This window comes from Tasmannia lanceolata, unplaced genomic scaffold (assembly GCF_043159265.1).
Source record: "Tasmannia lanceolata isolate RefF3 unplaced genomic scaffold, GAP_Taslan_0.1 ptg000008l, whole genome shotgun sequence".
In the NCBI taxonomy this organism is placed as follows: Eukaryota; Viridiplantae; Streptophyta; class Magnoliopsida; order Canellales; family Winteraceae; genus Tasmannia; species Tasmannia lanceolata.
In genome coordinates this window covers 8,972,307-8,986,587 of record NW_027518685.1, presented here as the reverse complement: position 1 = coordinate 8,986,587, position 14,281 = coordinate 8,972,307, and the positions used below count along the sequence as shown (strand labels likewise).

The window sequence follows — 14,281 nt, the reverse complement described above, 5'->3', positions numbered from 1 at the left end:
AAAAATCTTCTAAAAGCCATTAAAAAAAAGAAAAAGAAGCTGATCGTAGAAATGGATGGCAAAGAATTACACTCGCAAAATGTATTTCACAATTAAAATTTCACTCCAACTGATTAAACTATAGCGACAATGGGCCTAGAAGCAGTCCGAGATAAAGCCTGCTGAGCTGAGAATCCCAATTGATTTTCATAGAGGAGAAGAAGAGGTGTGTGTTGGGAGAGAGTGATGATGAAGGATCCTTCACATGAAGATTTTTGAGAATATTTGAATTTTTTTGGTGATATATTCTTAGCATACGGTTGAGTGAAATGCAGGACCCTTGGATCTTAATTGCAATTGGAAGATTAGGGCCTCTTCGGAGGCCATTAATTAAGATCAAACTAAGACCATAATAACCTTTATTTGCAAATAAGACTGCATTTAAAATTAAATGGAAATAATTTTTAAGGCTTGACAAAGAGGTCCTTAGTCGAACACATTATCATCAGCTACTCTAATAATTTTCAAGTCTTATTTGCAAAAAGGCCTTTATTTTCAAATAATATTATTTTAAGTGAATCATTTTTTAGCATATGATCATTGGTAAGACTGGAGATGCATGCAATTGTAGTGAGCAGGTCGAGATCACGTGTACGGGATGAGAGCCAATTGGTAATGTTGAAACTAAACTTAATGGGTTAAGTTTGGGCAATCCTGGCCTCCTTAGAGATGATCGTGGGGAGATGAGAAGTACTATAAGGATTGCAAACTCAAATGAGGCAGAGGTTAGGGTAGTTCTTTCGGGACAGGATCCGACCTGATCGTGAAGGGTGGTTTGGATGGCTGAAGGGTAGGCACTCTTATCCATGGAGATTCGTGCATTGGTCTCTTGAGATCATGGAGCATGCGGTGGATTCCTCCATTTCCTACCATCATATTAGAAGATATCGTAACTTTAGAGGTTAATATACTAGGCCGAGCAAGAGTAAACAATGAGAGGCTAGTCATTTGACTTTCTCCCTCCTTGATGCTTTTTATTCTTGGATTTCCTTTGTTGTACTTTCTTAATGCACTGACCATCTCGGTTGTTTCGGCGTTTTCCGCCCTTAATATAATTTCTTCATTTAAAAAAAGTTGATCATTTTTCTTGTAAATTGGTCATGAAGGCTCTTTGTAGGTCATTAATTGTGTCATTTATAAAATTACTGTTGTTATTATATGCAAATAACTGTGTTTTACTTTAAAATTATTTGCATATGATTCTATGCTAATATTTTTTAGAGGTGCCCAAAGAGCCCCATAATTTTTCATATTTTTCGGCTTATTGCTTGATAATGATGTATTGAAGAATGGGGGATTATTACGATGGTAGTGTTTTGGTTCAGCCTATGAAGTGGGACGTATAGTACTTTTTGAAAAGTAGTGGTCTATATGGCCTTACACATATAAAATAGCATGGGATTTGCTAGTCTCCATTCACAAGGTGGCTGGTCGGACATGTGCCAGACCAGCCGAAATGCCTTTCGCGATGGATGCTATAGCATTGGTAGGTAGTCATTTTTTTCCGAGACTGCTCCTGAGGTTCAATATTTTTTGAAAAGTACGCTGGGTCCTACTTCCAAGGATGATCCAAGTCGTTCATTTGTTAGGGCACAACGTAAATAGGCTGTACCCTATATATCATCTCCATAGGATGATCCTAACATACGACTCTACATTATTGAAACCTCTATAGATCGGAGGGTTAGGTTCATCCTATGGAGATGATATATAGGGTTAGGACCAGTCCAAGGTGCAGGCAGTGAGGGACTGGCTGGTCCCTCCTACAGTGCACCAGACACGCAGCATTCCGATTGATGAACAATAAGGAAAATGGAACTATTGGAGAATTTTTCATTTTTTTCTTCAAATCCAAAGAATTCTTCTTATTTTATACCCCGGCCGGGCAGCACGAATGTGCCCCCTTATAACGTGATTAACTTTAATGTTTTTTGACGTCAAATCACGTTATAAGGGGGACACATGTGTACTGCCCGGGGGTGATCAAAATGAAAATATCATCTCCCTATTAGCATTTATCTTATATTAAAGCAACATGTTTTATAATATAAATGGGTCCATAGCTCAGTGGTAGTGCATTTGACTGCAGATCAAGAGGCCACCGGTTGGGCCCTTTATTTAATTTTCTATCATGTTCTGAGAGAACTGGAAAGTGGGGGTCATGTATAATTCCATATCTACTTTTAGTTGCTTTTGTAAGTTTTTTCTTTTATGAATTCTTTAGATTAAAAAACAAATTGAAAATAGGATGGAAATTTATATTTTCACCATTTTTGTTTATCTTTTCCTGACGATTCAAAAGGAAAATTTAGCACGGGGATAGAAAAACTGAGATAAGGTGTTTTGCGATTGGCTATCCTTCTTGGATAAGTTTATCTTGAAATTACCCTTTACCTCACCTGTCCAGGAGCAAGTTTATCCAAGGATAATTTTATATCTCAGAGCCACAGAGCATGTCTATTGGGATAATAACTTACCCCATATAGGGGCAGAGGGATGAAGGAAAGAAGAAATAGGAAGGAGATGCCCATGGTAGGAATATTGAAACCTCAATCACCTCTAATATCTAAATATCCCTGCAAATCAGGGATAAAAATATCACTTATTCGTAGGGATATGAAACAAATCATAGCACTTGAGAGAGAGAGAGAGAGATTACACAAAACTTAGTATATAAAAGTAGTACTGTTTATTTAACACTTCATACCCATTCCCCATAACAAGATCTCTCTAGTTTTTTTACAAGTCTATACGGCTATCATGGAGGGATTTCTACTCTATTTTCTCACCACTTTTGGTCCCTCCAACATCCGCTACTTAACGACATATCGAAAGACGACTGAGGTAGCAATATGTGATGCTCCTCTATTTATTACTTCCTAAGAACCTCCAACTTAAGTGATCCTGCATGAAGAGTAATTGATGAAATTGTTAGTGCTCTTTTAGCATTTTAATAACATTGATGGGAATTGCTAGCGTCCATCGCAGAACTCGTCTGCCGCACCTCAGACCAGCCACCTCGTGAATGAAGACAAAAGCTGTTGTCTCCATTCACGAGGTGTACGTGGCTGGTCTTAAGTGCGGCAGACCGGCCGCTCCAAATCCCATATATATTTCATGAAAAAAAAGAAGAATATCTTAAAATGAGAATATCAATGTCTAGACTACAAACTAATTACTACTTATTGCAAGAACAAAATGAGATGTGCCTGATATAAGAGAAAAACTTAATTTTTATTCAGAAGTAGAAGTATACAATAACTCAAAATTATTGTAAAGGGAGATGATAAATTCGTACCCCCTGTAGGATGATTCGCACCCCTTTTACAGATCAAAAAGTGTTAAAAGTCCGCTAGAATTCACGTTAAGAGGGGTGCGAATCATTCTCCAGGGGGGTGCGAATATATCATTGCCCATTGTAAATGGCAATAAAAGATACAATAGGAAACACGGATACCAATGAAACCCTTGTCCAAAAAAGATTGAAAAACACAAATATAGTAAATATGAGTATAAAAGGAAACATTTGCCCAGCAATAGGGTAATAAAACTATATTAAACCCACGTCAAAAGGAATGAAAACAAATAGAAAATGGTAAATTAGAGAGCATATTAACTGTAGGAAAGATCATATTTGCCTAGCAACGTGAAAAATATCCTTGCTTAGCCATGCCAGAAAAAATATGGAAAAACAAAAGTGAAAAAAAATTGAAATATGGGGAAATGATATCAGCACAACCATTTTTGCCATTAAAAAAAAAAAAGGATTTAAAATATGGAGAAACGATACCTCCACCCACTTTTCCATCATTTCCGCTTCTCCTTCTTTAATGACTCCAATTCCACTCCCTTTCATTTGACTTTTCTAAAAAATAACGTTATTTTCACGAAAATGACAAACTAGGGAGGGTGGAAATTTCATTTCCCTGCATCCATTTGGTTGCATGGAAATTTTATCCTAAGAGAAGCTCTCATAGTTCCCACACGTTTCTCCCGACGGAGAGGGAGAGATTGTTGGGGGTTCCACACAAAAGCAAAGATCACACATCTGAAAAGTGAAAGGGGAGATTGTCGGGGGTTCCACCCAAAAGCAAAGATCACACATCTGAAAAGTGAAAAGATGTGGATGAGCGCTTAGGCTCCCCAACCCCCCGTAATGGCTAGTTTTAAAGGGCGGGTTCTACCCGGGCTCCAACCGTGGTTTCAAATTTCGGTTTTGAAACGCGTTCCGGTCCTCACCGAAACCGAAATTTCAAATTTTCGGCTGAAATCCGACGGAACAATTCAAAACAATATTTTCTTTCATACCAAATTTTGGGAAAATATTAAGTACTTGAAAAAAGGGAAGTGATATATCCGCCCCTTTTGATTACCAGGGACACTAGGAGCCAGTGTATCAATGACTAAAGTGGGGCTGATGTACTTGACGTCAAGAGAATTCAATGGGCCTGATGGACACGTACACTGGTGCTATGTGTCCCTAGTAATCAAAACTCAAAAGGGGCGGATATATCACTTCCCTTAAAAAAAAAAGATTTTTATTTGAATTTCCTGAAATTTCGATCGAAATAATATAACGTTCCGGGTATTACCAATTTCAGGGTGACAGAAATCCGAACCGAAATTTCGGATTTCGGTCGAAATTTAAAACCATGGTCCCAACACATGGAAAGTGGATTTTTTTTATAGTTTTGTTTTTTTTAAACCTTGAAAGCCTTTACCTTTATCCATTAAAAATTAAAAAAACAATCCTGCTGTCCACGTGGAGCCACTTTTTGATAGATTTTTTTCATGAATTTTGTAATCCAAATGCGGGAAAACTCATCACAAAATCCACTCAATTTCCTCAATACTTTCCTAAGAAAGTGATTAAATAAACCCAAGGAAATTAAAGAAAAAAGAAACAGAGAGGAGGACTCACGAATCGCAATTAAAGGATAAGGAGATGGGGAAAGAAAGAGGCGCGCCGCACTGGGCAGGAAGCGCAGTGACTGCGCTGTCTTTGATGTCGCGGAAGCTGGCTGCGGTTTGCTTTATGCATTTGCAAGCCGCGCGCTTGTCAGCCGCCGATACAGCCGATGATTTCACCTTTCTAACACCATCACAGCAGTTCGGAAGTGGCTTTGGAATCGTTCCATTCAAGTAACTCACACACTGATTCAACGCTGTTGCAATCTCGCTGCAGGTAAGGGCTTCGCTCGGCTCCACCATCAGCTGAGCCATGACTAACCCCACCAACACCCATATGGCTAACCCTGTTTTCTTCATTTTTTTTTTACTCTGCTTCTTTCTAAACGAGTGTATGTTTTCTAGGATTTTGAGATGGTTTGAGGGAGAGAGGGTACAAGAGAGTATTTATAGTTGGAAAGTGATTTCTTCGCTCCCTTTTCTTCCCTGGGCCACCCCCATCAACTTATAAAGACGTAAATACAATAAAAGTGGTGGGTAGGGTAGAAAAGGGGGCCAAGGTATCAGTTACATTTAGAATTTGAATGTGGTGTTGTGGACAAAGAGATTGAGCGTTTCATGGGGCGAGCCGTTACGTTGTTTTGGCTTCTTTTATGACTAGAAATAGCGTTAGGTTACTTAAAATAGGATAGAGGGTGATATTTCTTTTGTTTTTGTCCATTTGTTCGGTGGTTGATATTGTTTTTAAGTGAAGAGTTGACAGAGATGAGGTTTGGCTGTCTTTCTAGTAGAGTGGCACTTGCTACTTCTCTTCTTGGAATTTCATTGCAGAGTCAAAGGCTACTTTTGTTTCTCATCTCGGCCACAAAGTAACGTATGTCATCATCTACGACTGAAACCTGGTGTGCTTCGCTTTAAAATTTTGAAAGGAGGAATTCTTGAGGCCCTTTTTGTTTTGGATTTTGGGAACCGATTGTGAGTACGAAATTGGATTTTGGGAAATTGTGAGTCAAAAACTGATTAATAATAAATCAGTTTTGGACTAACAATCGGTTCTCAAAATCCAATACAAACAGGTGCTGACAGATATGTATCTTACTCTCTCTCTCTCTCACTCTCTCTCAATACACACATTTATAATCTTATTAATAATAAAATGTACAGCTTTGGCTTAATAGATCAAGGTATTAAACAAAATAAAATGCTCTCAATACACACATTTATAATCTTATAAATAATAAAATGTACAGCCTTGGCTTAATAGATCAAGGTATTAAACAAAATAAAATGCTCTCATGTTGGGAATTTAACCGGGTAGAACTCATCCCTAAAAGCTAGTAACCCACCCCCATCCATTTCACTCATCCGATGTGAGACTTTTTGCTTTTGCATGGAACCCCAACATCTCATTAACTATCTAGGGCGTGTTTGGCATCCATTCTCATTCTCCTGCCGGAAGAGCATACGAAACGGGTGAAGACGGGGGAGTATGAGAATCGCCCGAATCAAATTCGCATGGCTTAAAAAAATAAGATGAAACTGCATTCCCCTGCAGTCCTGCACCATTTTAACGGAATCACAAGAAACTGGCGGAAATGGGCCAGTCTGCCAAATTGGGTCGTTTTATTTTTCATCCTTTCTCATTCTCCACAATGCAAAAATAAGAGAAACCCTGTGAGGAAAATGGTTGCCAAACACACTTAATCACGCCTTGTTCGTTTAAGATAATGAGAACTAATTGTGTGTGCCAAACCGATTATTGGACTCAAATTTAAACAAAAAATTGAGTCCAACAATCGGTTTGGCACTCACAATTTGTTGTGTGATAATCTTAAACGAACAGGGCCTTAATATGATGTGCTCAAGCCTCTTTTTTATTTTTTTTGGAATTATTTGCCTATGCAAATGGTTTTGGAGCTAAATATAATTATTTTTTAATAATGGTTGCAATAAATTTACAAATGATGTAAATAATCCCTTCTAACAAGGCTTTAATTAGGGCTGCAAATGAGCCGAGCCGAGCTTTGGGGTGTTCGGGCTCGGCTCGTCTCATGAAATATTCGAGAAAGCTCGGCTCAGCTCGTTAAGTGGAATGAACCGAGCTTAAGCTCGGCTCGTCTCAAGACTGATAAAAACATACATATGCAGGATTTGAACCCAAGCCCCCCTCTAAATCCAGCGCTTTAACCACTTGACCAAACTTTTATTTGCAATAAAAAACCCACATTCTTTTATTTTATATATAAAAAGCAAACATAATCCAAGCTTTAAAGCTCGGCTCAGCTCATTTATGAACTGAGCTTAAAAAGCTCGCGAGCTTTTCCGAGCCGAACTATACAAAGCTCAAGTTCGGCTCATTTATTTCGCGAGCCCAATTTTTAGGCTCGAGTTCGGCTCGTTTAGTAAACGAACGAGTCCGAGTCGAGCTTTTAGTTGAGCTTTTAACGAGCCCGAGCCGAGCTATTTGTAAATAAGATTAACTTACAATAAGTTCATTTGTAAAAAAAGGACATTTTTGGGTGGCATCCAAAATAGGCCTTTAGTCACCAAAGAAAACGTCACAAAAACCATCACTATCAACCACGTCAGCAACAACACAACACCTGCTATTCGCGATCATGCCCAAGTCAACTATACAGATGACGTGGCAGACGTGGCTTAGCAACAGCAATCAACGGCTGAGATTTCGGCATGGTCATCCCATAAACCTCAGTAGTATCAATGTCTTCGGGGTTCAACCCTTCCGGTGGGACCCAGTCAAAGCAATGAAAAAGCCGAGCCAGAGCCATCAAGACGAAAACGACTCCAAGTGGCGCGCCAGGGCACTTCCTCTTCCCAGCACTAAACGGCAAGATGCTAAAATCGGCTCCATGGCTTATCTCGACTCGGCTCCCGTCCACTGGCACGTGCCTTTCTGGCCTGAATTCGTCCACGTTGTCCCAAATCCGACCGTTCCTTCCTAGAGCGTGCGTGTTGATGAAGACACGTGTCTTGGCTGGAATGTGGTAGCCCAAAAGCTGAGTTGGACGGAGTGACTCGTGTGGGATGAGGAAGGGGCCCGCAGGGTGCATCCGAAAGGTTTCTCTAACGATGCAGCGTAGGTAGTTAAGGTGGGCCAGGTCGGATTCGGACACCATACGATCCGGGCCCACAACACGATCAAGCTCTTCTTGGACCTTACGTAGGACACGTGGATGCTTTATCACCTCTGCCATGGCCCACTCATTTGTTACAGATGAAGTGTCCGTGGCCGCGGCTATCATGTCCTGCAAAATGGAAGGCCAGGATCCAATATCATAATCTTTACCAAGATTTGAAGGTCTCGATATCTCGGTATAATGTTATTGTAAAATTAGGTTATAGATTGAAATTTTATTGATAAATTATACGGAAGGTTGTATCAAAAAGGGAAATGACAACAGTACCCCTTATTTTTTATAATGGCACCGATAGGGCATGTTTGGCAACCATGAAAAAAGAATTCATGGAATATTTGTTTACCCAAGGTGAAAGAAGGGTAGACATAGGGGTGGCAATGGTTCGATTTCGATTCGGTTCGACCCCCAAACCGAACCGAATCGAAATTTGAATCGGTTTGGTAAAACCAAACCGAAACCGAATTTTTGGTTATGTTCCGCCAATTTTGCCACCCCTTACTCATAATAATTGGAAGTATTCAGTTTCGGTTCGGTTTGATCCCCAAACCGAAATTTGAACCGAAACCGAATTTTTGGTTTGGTTTCAGCTCGGTTCCTGCTCGGTTCGGCCAATTTTGCCACCCTAGGCAGGCAGGGTTCATTTTTTAAAACCCCAAATGCTCTCCTCACTCACCAACCCCTCAAAAGTCAAATCTCTCTTTCTCCTTTGCCGCTTTCCCCTCTCTTCTCTTTTGCCGCTTTCCCCTCTCTTGCATTAGGTAGACAAATATTTCATGATTTTTTTTTTAATGATTACAAACATGTCCATAGGAAAATAAAACTGATGAATAGAAAAAATATTGCATGAAAAAATTCTAAGTTCTAGTGGGGTTGCAATTTTCCTAAAACTCGGAAGAAAATTTGATTCTGAAAAAAAAAATCTATAAAATTGAGTTAGCCAAATGCTAGAAACCTATTTTCCATGGAAAAGAATTTCACGTCCAACCAAAAGGCCTTTTGAATGTAAGGAAAAGAATTATGAAATTTATATTTTGCAAAAAAATAGGATTGTTGAAAAAAAATTTACAAGGTCTAGTAGGATCTAATATTCCTAGAAATCAGGAAAAAAAAATTAATTATGGGAAATGAGTTAGTCAAATGCTAGAAACCCCATTTTTCCAGGAAAAAAAATTCTAAGATAAAATTTCCCTGGATCTTAACAGTAGAGAACTATTGAATAAAATGAGGGGTGTCATTATTAAAACTAGAGAGTGATATCATTTCCCAAACTAAAAGCATGGTGTTGATACTTGATAGTAATTGATAGGTAGGAGGGTCACCTGAATAAGAGCTTTAATCTCAACATCATCCATGTGTTCCTTCCCATCTTCACCAGGCAAAGACAACAAGATATCAACAAAGTCCATCTCTCTCTCATTCTTTCTCTCCTTCTCATTCACCTTCCTATGTTCTTCAATTATCTTACTGTGGAATTCATCAACCCTTCTCTCCACTTCCCTCATCTTCTTCTCACATCCAAATGGGTCCACCCACCTCCATATGGGCAAATAATCCCCTAAGTAAATTAGCCCTAGAAGCCAAAACAACTCATGTGTAATATGCATGAATTCCATGGCTTCCTGGGGCCCACCTGATTCCACCCCAAAAAATTGTTTACCTAGCAACATCCTTGTCACATTGTTCATGGAAAAAGCCCCTAGAAGTTGCCTTAAGTTCACAGACTCACCTGCTTGAGCATGGGCCCACACATCTCGGACCAGGTGGTCCGCCTCGTGGGCCCGATGCTCCGCGAATGAATCGAGACGCTTGCTACTTAGCAAGTGTTCCATGCATATTCTCCTCATTCGCTTCCAATGTGGGCCCAATGGGGCTAATGCCACATCTCCGCATCCGTAAGCCAGATGAACGGCGGCCAAAGTCCGGGGTCGGGAGGCGAAGATCTCATCTTGCCGGAAAAGTATTTCCCGGATGACGTCGGGATCATCGGTGGTGATGGCACTGACATTTCCAAGTTGAAGATAGACTAGGGGGCCATACTTTGCACAGAAGGAGGCTAAGTCCTTGTGTGGAAGTGGGCCCAATTGGAGAAGATTGCCAAAGATAGGCCACCTTGGTGGACCCGGTGGTAGCCTTCCAGGGTTATGTAATGATTTTCCGGCGAGTCGCCTATATAGAATCACGATAGTGAGAACGGTGGCCAGGAAGGTAAGAGCCAATGTGCCTGAATCCATGCGGCTTGTGATAATAACCGGGCTAAATTAAAGATCAACTCCGATAGTTATTTAAACTTGATATATCATGATTTGTGCATGTTTAAGTTACTAAGTATACCTATCTTAATTGATAATATTTCTTATTAACCACAATCTTGGCATGCTCTACTGGTGACTACTGGGCCCGTATGGCAATCCAAGGTCTCCATATCCTGACGTAGGATGGGCCCACGCAGACATGAGAAATGTTTTTAAAGTAGGCCCACCAGATGGAGAGAAGTCATGGTTGGTGGGACATGCCTATGGAATTCTCCTATGTGATCTCACACTTCTAAGAAACGAAGATTGCATGTTTACTTCTCTCTAACAAATTAGCAACGGATTTGCTAGCATACATCGGAAAAGACATTTCGCGGATGGGCTGTTGCAGGTGGGAGGAGCCACACAGGCTCACTATTCAGCAAATTTTGTCTTCATTCAGGACGTGGCTGCTCTAACATGCAACAGCCCGTCCGCAAAATGGGATTAAATTACTTCTACAAGAGTAAAAGATAAAAGAAATATGTGGCCCAAAAGGGAATTCTCTTCTTTACCTCTCACATCTAAAGCCGATAATGGACGCTAGAACCCATAGAAATATGTGGCCCAACAGCCCGTCCACTCAAGAATCACCCATCTCTTCCCAATAGTCTTACAAATCCTCACCCAAATTTACAAACATGGCCCTTTAATGAATATTGCCTTTACTAGTCGGGACTTTAATAAGTAATGAAAGGGCGACTATAAATTCACACCCCATGTAGGATAATTCACACCCCTTTTAACGTGAATCAACGTCAAAAGGCATTAAAGTCCGCCACAGTTCACATTAATAAATGGTGTGAATTATCCCACAGGGAGGGGGGTGCGAATTTATCATCTCCCTTCTAATGAAAATAAGCACAGTATCATTTAAGTGTAAAATTAGATAAAATTATAATTTTCTAATCTGATTATGAGCACAGTAGGGTCAAAGAAATTTTTACCATATACAATCACCATTGTAACAGGTTATACACAAGTTTGATTTTATAAAATTCTAAGAGAGAATACTATATTAAAATTATGAGAGCTTCAACGAAGACAAGTAACACCCATCCCTATTTTATCACTTACACAATATTGCGATGGCAATTTTTAAATGACAAAAGTACCTTAGGCTCACATGGCAATGTTAGTCATTGTCGACCCGTGCACGTTGTTATAGGTGACGGTAGGACTGGTAGTAATTGTTTTAGTTTTAGATGATTTATAGTTATATAAAGTTCAGAGGAGGACTGGCAGTAGTTGTTTTAGTTTTAGATGAGTTATAGTTAGATAAAGTCAAGAGGAAGAGAATCGAGTGGTTGTTTTGTGGGTGTTAGAGTTTTAGGTAGCTATTGGTTGGTTAGATACTTGGTTTCTATCGATTTGAAATTAATTAATAAGAAAAGCAAAAGGAAATGTAGTGAAATGGTTAGATACTTCATCTATTAGTTGTTTTGAAGAGAGAACATGTGAGGAGTTTGAGTTTTAGTCGGTTTTGGTTTTGGGTTTTATATATGCCAAGGCATTCTATTTTCATCATCAAGTAATGCCCAATTACGTGCATTTTTTGTGATTTTGATTGGGCAAGTTGCCCCGAATCGCGTCGATTCGTTACACTTTACTGTATGCTCTTAGACTCCTCTCCTATTTCATGAAACTTAGGAAAAAAGGAACAATTACATGGTCTTCTACTAAACCTGCGTATCATGCAATGGTTACCGCATGTTGCGAAGTAACATGGCTTCTTCATCTACTTCAAGAATTGTGTCTTCTGCATCTTCAACCAGCACTCATGTTTTGCGAAATAAAGCTGCCCTTCTCAGCGTTCTCGCAACTAATCCTGGTTTCTATGAGCACACCAAGCACATCGAAATTAATTGCCACATTATTCCTGAAACTCGCTCGTCTCATTCGTACATCTTATACCAATACCAATACCAAAGAACGACCTGCTGATAATTTTACCAAACCACTAGGCATTGCTTCTTTCTGAAGACTAACTCGCAAGTTGGGTGTTGTGACCTTGACACTCCAACTTGAAGGGAAGTATTATGAAACTTGCTACATAGACAGCTTGTCCTATCGTGTGCATGTTAGGAAATGAAGACCCTCGACGCTAACAAAATAGGAAATCACAGGGCTGTCCTTGTAGCTGGTTTTTACAAGGGCGCCCTTCAGTTTAGCATTCTTCACAGAAGTCTGCTTTAAAAAGTTGTGGCTTTTACTTCTTACCATCACGGCCCTACACAGTCGCTAATGTAGGCCATCTTGGCCATTGATTTAGTGGGTCACCACACCACACCATAAAAAAGATTTCTTTTGGTGAACTGATATATTAGCCTCTCTTTCTTCCCCGGTCCACCCCTATGTAGTGTATTTGCGATTGCTCTTTTGACACTACCAGTGGGTGGACAGGGAATGAAAAGGGGGCGAATATATCACAGGGAAATGTTTTTTTCCAATTTTTGTAGTGGGACCCGTAGGTCAAACCTACCAAATTAGAAGCATGGTTCGAAGAAGAAAGGTAGCAATGTCAATATCGCCATTTTCTATTCACTTAGATAGCATTTATGAATTGAGTGATGGAGAGGTAAGGAAAGAAATTGCTTGTGATAAGGGCAACGTCCCCATCAAATCATAAATATTGATATGGCCAAAATACCCTTTTTCGGCATTCATGGACAATCACTAGAAATGATACTTGTCTTTTAATAGGGGTGTTGGTAATCATTTTTCGGGTGCTAAAATTCCTTGCTTGTAAGCCTGCTGAAGTAGTAATGTGGCAAGGTGTTCCAATGATGTTACAAACAATAAGGCACACATGTGAGACTACCCTTGTGACTGGGCCCACCCAATGTGAAACAGGACCATTTGAACAGATCACCTTGGGACCCACCAATGTGAAATAGGACCATTCTTTGGGTCCCCCCAATGTAAAAGATGACCATATTGAAGATGTAATATTCGTGCCACCCAATCCATGGGTATGATTTTCAGGCGATGTCACTCAAGATGAGATGATCGGTCGTGATGGCGATAAATGGACACCCATACAAGACGTTTTTCTAACGAACACGTATGGCTTGTTCTACTGCCACGTGTACGGCGATCTGGTGGATGAATAATGTCGGGGAATCACAAGTGCAGGTACGTCGCGCCGAACATAATTGTTACGCGGTTCAATGACGGAGGAGACGCGTCTCGGTTCCCACTCCCGTAACTGCCGACATTTAAAACGATGTCGACCAAACACAGGGAAACGCTCATAACGTCGCTTCGAGCCGTTGCAATCCTAACGGGTGCTAAAATTCCTTGCTTTAGGTAGGGCTGCAACTCGGGTCGGGCGGGTCGGGTTTTGGAGAACCCAACCCTACCTGAGAAATATCTCGGGTCGGGTCGGGTCGGGTCGGGTTTTTTTCTTAAAAACCCACGATTCCCAAACCCGGCCCTACCCATGATAAATCTCGGGTCGGGTTTTTTTCACGTTGACACAATTTTTTAAGGAAAATTCTTGTTTGGCAAGGCAACTCAACTCATAGAAGCAAAAGTTACACTCACATTGCACTTGAATCAAACAATGATGTAATTACACTCACATTATACTTGAATCAAACAATGTTGTAATCAAACAATGTTGTAATTACAATCAAACAATGCTGAATCAAACACTTGAATCAACTCAACTCATAGAAGCAGAAATTACACTCATACGCAATAACAGTGGGTGCGTGGGTTTTTCACTTTTAACTTTTAACTAACAATAGAAAAAAATGTACATACTATAACTTATGTAACTCGGGTCGGGCCCCTTCAAACCCGGCTCGACCCGAGATTCATGCAGGCTTTTGAATGCTCAACCCGGCTCGACCTATGAAACCTGAACCCAACCCAGGCTAT

At 40.2% G+C, this 14,281-nt stretch overlaps 1 protein-coding gene across 1 annotated transcript; it reads right to left on the bottom strand.

Annotated features, from left to right (window-relative positions):
• Positions 1–7,408: 7,408 nt before the first annotated feature.
• On the bottom strand, positions 7,409–10,372 carry CYP703A2 (cytochrome P450, family 703, subfamily A, polypeptide 2). The gene is made up of 2 exons (XM_077386126.1): positions 9,425–10,372; positions 7,409–8,213 (listed from the first exon to the last, which is right to left on the bottom strand). Exons 1-2 carry the CDS (start codon positions 10,334–10,336, stop codon positions 7,575–7,577), a joined length of 1,551 nt encoding a protein of 516 aa, XP_077242241.1. The 5' UTR covers positions 10,337–10,372; the 3' UTR covers positions 7,409–7,574.
• Positions 10,373–14,281: the final 3,909 nt, after the last annotated feature.